Source organism: Helianthus annuus, chromosome 16, assembly GCF_002127325.2.
Source record: "Helianthus annuus cultivar XRQ/B chromosome 16, HanXRQr2.0-SUNRISE, whole genome shotgun sequence".
Classification (NCBI taxonomy): Eukaryota; Viridiplantae; Streptophyta; class Magnoliopsida; order Asterales; family Asteraceae; genus Helianthus; species Helianthus annuus.
In genome coordinates, this window is record NC_035448.2 from 13,088,538 (window position 1) to 13,094,537 (window position 6,000).

General features: G+C 39.1%; 1 protein-coding gene across 1 annotated transcript; it reads right to left on the reverse strand.

The window, feature by feature from the left end:
* Nucleotides 1–2,323: 2,323 nt before the first annotated feature.
* On the reverse strand, nt 2,324–6,000 carry LOC110918630 (chaperone protein ClpB1). Its single transcript, XM_022162916.2, has 4 exons — nt 5,737–6,000; nt 4,276–5,449; nt 3,997–4,178; nt 2,324–3,909 (listed from the first exon to the last, which is right to left on the reverse strand). The coding sequence occupies exons 2-4, from the start codon at nt 5,423–5,425 to the stop codon at nt 2,503–2,505; spliced, it is 2,739 nt and encodes a 912-aa protein (XP_022018608.1). The 5' UTR covers nt 5,426–5,449; nt 5,737–6,000; the 3' UTR covers nt 2,324–2,502.

A 6,000-nucleotide genomic window follows, 5' to 3' on the forward strand; every position in this document is an offset into this window, starting at 1 on the left:
CGCTGATCAATGTAGTAGAGAAACAAGCAAATCATGAGTTGATGCGCAACAAGGAAACACATAACTGCCTTTGCGCGGCTTTGATTGAACATATTTGGACTTTGGAGGCATCATTTATAAGATTGTTGAGTAGTATTTGTTTATTGAATTTCATTTTGAAGTATTGTTTTGTTATTTTTTACTTTGATAAATACATGAGTAAAATAATCATATAGATTTAAAGACCCAACCAAAAATATTATACAATTTTGACAATGATGCTTTTATTTGAGAATATTTTAAGGTGCGAAAATACATAACTACAAATAATTAGTTATATATGGTGAAGATACAATAGAAAGTTTATTTGGCTAGGAAGGTTAGAAAGTGATCTTGACTATCCATTAAGTTAATCAAGGGCTAAGATTAAATCAGGGAAATTGAAAGGAAGAAAAGAGTCGCGTGAGTTTGTTCAAGGACATTCTAGTCAATCCAAGCCAATAGTTTCTCTCTCCTCCAATTCCCTCTCATTTTTTAAACGTTAATAACTCTTTCATACGACATTATTTTTTTATAAAAATTGCACCAAAAAAACGAGTGTTTTTTTATCTTTAAAACGAGTATACTATTGCTATATTTTTTAAAAAAAATTTAAAACCCAGTTGCGTAAAACGCAATAGAAAAACCACCAGTTACGTAAAACGCAATAAAAAAAAACCCTAAAAATGACATTTTTCTAAAACTCAATGCACCAAAAACACAAAGAAATGACTTATTTGTAAAACGCAATGGCCAGAAAACACACAGAAATGTCTTATTTGTAAAACGCAATGGCCAGAAAACACACAGAAATGTCTTATTTGTAAAACGCAATGACCAGAAAACACATAAAAATGTGTTTTACCTAAAACGCAATGCACCAAAAACACAGAGAAATGTCTTATTTGTAAAACGCAATGGCCAGAAAACACTTAAAATGTCTGTTTTCTAAAACGCAATGGACTGAAAACACATAAAAAAGTGTTTTACCTTAAACGCAATGCACCAAAAACACAAAGAAATGTCTTATATGTAAAACGCAATGACCAGAAAACACTTAAAAATGACTCAGTCTAAAACGCAATGGACTTAAAAATGTGTTTTACCTAAAACGCAATGACTAAAAACACTTAAAAATGTGTTTTTTTTTTTCTAAAACGCAATAGCTAGAAACCACATAAAACTCTATTATTTCTAAAACGCAATGGACACATAAAACTGTCTGTCACTGTGAACTGTCTGAATTGTCTACGAATTACTGTCTTCGAAATGAGTCAATTTCTGGAAAATTAATTTTTCTGATGCGTTTTTAGTACAACAATTTAATCGAAAAGCTCAACCCCAGCCAGGGGCTCTGCCCCTTGGACCCTGCCAGGGGCTGCCGCCCCTGGGACCCCGCTACCAGGGGCTGCCGCCCCCGGACCCCCGCAAAGATCGTAAAACGCAATGACTAAATCAAAAATCCAGATCGTGAAAATGAAATTAAAGAATTTCTTACATGGATCGAAGCCGATTTCTTCATCAATTGACGAAATTTGAATGATAGAAACACTTATCAACGCTCGAATCGAACGAATCGAGTGATTATCTCCAAAATCACCGGAAAAAAACGAGATTTTTTAATGAAATTAAACTGAGTTTTCTTCAAAAAAAGCTGAAGAACACGTTGATCGGGTTTTGAATCATTGATTGGTGATGAAAATCGCACTATAATGTAGTGATTATTGAGATAGAAAGTGAAGAAATAGTTGAAGATGGTGGGTTTTGAAAATGGTGGGTTTTGAAGTTACTGGGTTTTGAAAAAGGAAGAAGAAGGAGTTGGATTGACTAAAATACCCTTTCTTTTTATTTTAAAATTTGCCACATGTCATAATCCTATGGCTTCCTATCCTTCCTAGCGAAAATTAATGTGTCAAATTTATAATTACAAATAATTAGTTAGATAATATTAAACATTATTCTTGTTTACAGATAATTAGTTAGATAATATTAAAGTTGAGTTTCACAGTTTTCCTTGCTTGCAGTTTGCAAATCTTTAATTTATGCCACTCGACCTTCTTGGGCCTCTTGGCCTATCTAAAGCCCTATAGGCAATATTGGTCATTCGGGCCTAAGGCTTACAAGTTACAACCCAAATATCAATACATTTTTAGTTTTTTACCATGTTATGACTTATGATTTCTATCTGAATACTGATTCAAGTTTGTAGGCTGCTAACATCAGAAACGATCCGAGTACTTGTGGACATATGAAAATTCCTATAATAGTTGAAGATTTTATCTTCATGTATTTAATTCTAGAAAAAAAGTTGCAAAAATCTTTTATTCATATATTTGCTTCATTCACTGATTCAAACATACAAATTTCATTTCATCATATACAAGCAGTCCGTGCTGTTGACAGTTTGCTTAACTAACATTCAAAACAGGAATCGACATTCTCCACACTTGGACTCAACAAATACAGACCGACTGTGCTTCTCGATTACTCATCCATTTCATCGTCGTCATCTATCTCCTCGATCTTCATCCTCTTCACAGCCTGTGCAGCATCACCGCGAGTCCCGCCATTTGCAGTAGGGACTTCAATCAGTATATCAGACTTCTGCCCTGTTGCAGCATTTACCAATCCACCATTCCTCTCCACCCTGTAACTCAATTCTTCACCATCCATGCCCGCATCTATATACACCGTCGAGTTTTCATCGATCTCTTCTCTAATTAACATCTTCGATAACTCAGTTACGACCCTCCTTTCCAGCCATCTCCTGATTGGTCGCGCTCCATATACCGGATCGTAACTCTCATTTAGTATAACATCTAAAGCTGCTTCTGTGACTCCTAAAGCCACACCTCTGTCAGCAAGGCGAACCGCCACATCTTTCAACTGAAGTCTAGCAACCTTTCTCAACTGATCATGAGAAAGCGGGTCGAAAACCACAATCTCATCTAGCCTGTTCAACAGCTCGGGCTTAAAGTGCCTCCTCACCTCCTGCATCACCATTTCACGAGCATTAACCATTGTGGTCTTCCCTGAGAGCCCTTTTAACAGATACTCAGCTCCAAGATTAGAAGTCATGATGATGACTGTGTTGGAGAAGTCAACCGTGCGACCTTGACCATCTGTCAACCTTCCATCATCCAACATTTGAAGTAGAGTGTTGAAAACAGATTGGTGAGCTTTCTCTACTTCATCGAATAATACAACACTGTATGGTCTTCTCCTCACAGCTTCTGTAAGTTGACCACCTTCTTCATGACCAACATACCCAGGTGGAGCACCGATTAGTCGAGCCACCGAGTGTTGCTCCATGTACTCGGACATATCAATCCTAATCATAAGCTTTTCATCATCAAATAATTGTTCCGCAAGAGCCTTAGCAAGCTCGGTCTTCCCCACACCAGTGGGACCCAAGAAGAGAAACGAACCAGTTGGCTGCTGGGCCCGACCCAAACCAGCACGTGACCTCAAAACTGCCTCGGCTACAGCACTAACTGCTTGGTCTTGACCTACAACACGCTGATGCAACCTATCGGCTAGACCAATCAGCCTCTCTTTCTCGTTTGTCCCGAGCCTGGTCACGGGTATACCAGTCCACCTACTCACCACCTCAGCAATCTGGTCGGGTCCCACTGTCTCTGTCAGCATTACATTTTCATCTGCATTACCTTCAATTCTTGCAATAGCAGTCTCCACTTCTTGAACTGCTCCATATTTCAGGTCTGCAGCTCTTGCTAAATCATATCTTCTTTCTGCTTCTTGCAGTGCCACCAAAAGTTCTTCCCTTTTCTGTTTCAACCGGCGAATTTCATCAACGCGCTCTTTTTCTTTTTTGTATTTCATCATCAGCGGTTGAAGCTTATCTCTCAAGTCATCAAGTTCCTTTTTCACCTGAAAAAAAGCAACAAGTTAGTACACCATAATTAAAACCAAGCAAAATAATTAAAAAGAGTATGCTTATCAGCCTAATGAACTCACCTCAACAAGACGAGCTTTACTAGCTTTATCTTTTTCCTTCTCTAAGGCATGGAGTTCAACCTCCAACTGCATCCGCTTCCTTTCAAGATTATCAATTTCTTCAGGCTGACTGTCTAATTGTACCCTCACATTTGCACATGCTTCATCCACAAGATCAATAGCCTTATCCGGCAAGAAACGTGCTGCATACAAATTCAAATGCGTTTATGTAAATTACTAGTTCACTACTGCATAACTTGAAAAAAACTAGTTAAAAACAATCAAGAAAATGAAACATACCAGTTATGTAGCGGCTTGAAAGCTGAGCGGCAACCACAAGAGCACGATCAAGAATCCGAACACCATGGTGGCCTTCATATCTCTCTTTCAACCCTCTAAGAATGCTTATGGTGTCGGGAACACTCGGTTCAGCCACCAAAACCTGTTGAAAACGTCTCTCAAAGGCTGCATCTTTCTCCACATATTTCCTATACTCTTCCAAAGTGGTTGCACCGATGCACCGAAGTTGACCCCTAGCCAACATGGGCTTGAAAAGATTCGCAGCATCCATGGATCCTTCAGTTCTACCCGCTCCAAGAACAAGATGGATTTCATCAATGAACAATATCACTTTCCCTTCAGCTTCTTCAACTTCTTTCAAAACCGCTTTCAATCTCTCCTCGAACTCCCCTCTATATTTGGCTCCAGCGATCAACGCCCCCATATCCAATGCCACAAGGCGTACATCACTCAGATTGTTCGGGACATCACCTCTTACAATCCTCTGTGCTAACCCTTCAACAACAGCAGTCTTTCCCACACCAGGCTCCCCAATCAGAACGGGATTATTCTTCGTTCTTCTTGATAGAATCCTAATCACTCTCCTGATTTCCTCATCTCGCCCGATTACCGGATCGAGCTTTCCAGCTTGCTCCACAAGATCACGACCGTAGGTTTTCAGAGCCTGGAAATTAGTATCCCCAGAAGCACTTTCCACCTTCTTCCCTTCTTTACCTCTAAGCTTTTCTACCTCACTCTTCACCCGAGACGCCCCGACTCCAGCTTCTTTTATAAGATCACTAATTTGTGAATCTTCAAGAAGCCCCAAAATCAACTGATCCACCGCTAAATGACTGTCCCCACGGGATTTCTGTAAACTTTGAGCACGACGAATCACTTTAATCAGAGAACTACTCGCTGGAACCTCATCCGGTGCAGGCGACTGCGAGGGAAGTTTCTTCAACGCCTGATTGAAAACCCTCTCAGCAGAATTAGCCGCCTCTTCACCACCGGCATTACTAATCGCTTGCCTGAATATACCATTCGCGTCCGATATCAAAGCAACCGCGATATGTAGCGGCGTAAACTGTGCGTGACCAGCATTCATAGCAAGCTCATGACCTGAAGCCAATGCCTCATTTGTCTTGTGTGTAAATTTGTCAGGATTCATATCTGATAATATCGCTTAAAAAACCTACAAACACAATAACAGCAAACTCAATTCAATCTATCACAGAAACTTTCTGATAATACTTCAATTCTACGATCACGAACTAATAACCCTAACCCTAACCCTAACTCATTTTTCATAACAACAGCATCTATCACAGAAACTTTCTGATAGTACTTCAATTCTATGATCACGAACTAATAACCCTAACCCTAACTCATATTTCATAACAAAAACAGATAATACGCAATGAAAAATCAAATAACGTAATGTAATTAACACAAAACATGAATATAAGAATGAATTCATACCTTGAATCGTAAGTTCAACAGCGGAATGAAATCAATCGTAAGCAGAATGTTCGATATTCTTCGAAGTTGCAGGTATTTGAGTGTGTTTGTTAACGAATGGTTTGGATAATTTGCAGATATTGTAGCGAATTGAGGAATGATGAGTGGAAGATGAAGTGATTTATAGAGATCGGTAACGGTTACGAGAGACATCTGGAAATCTGGAAACAAACCGCTCTAGAAGCTACCAGACATATTCGAGAGTTTTCGGTTTACGTTCTGTTG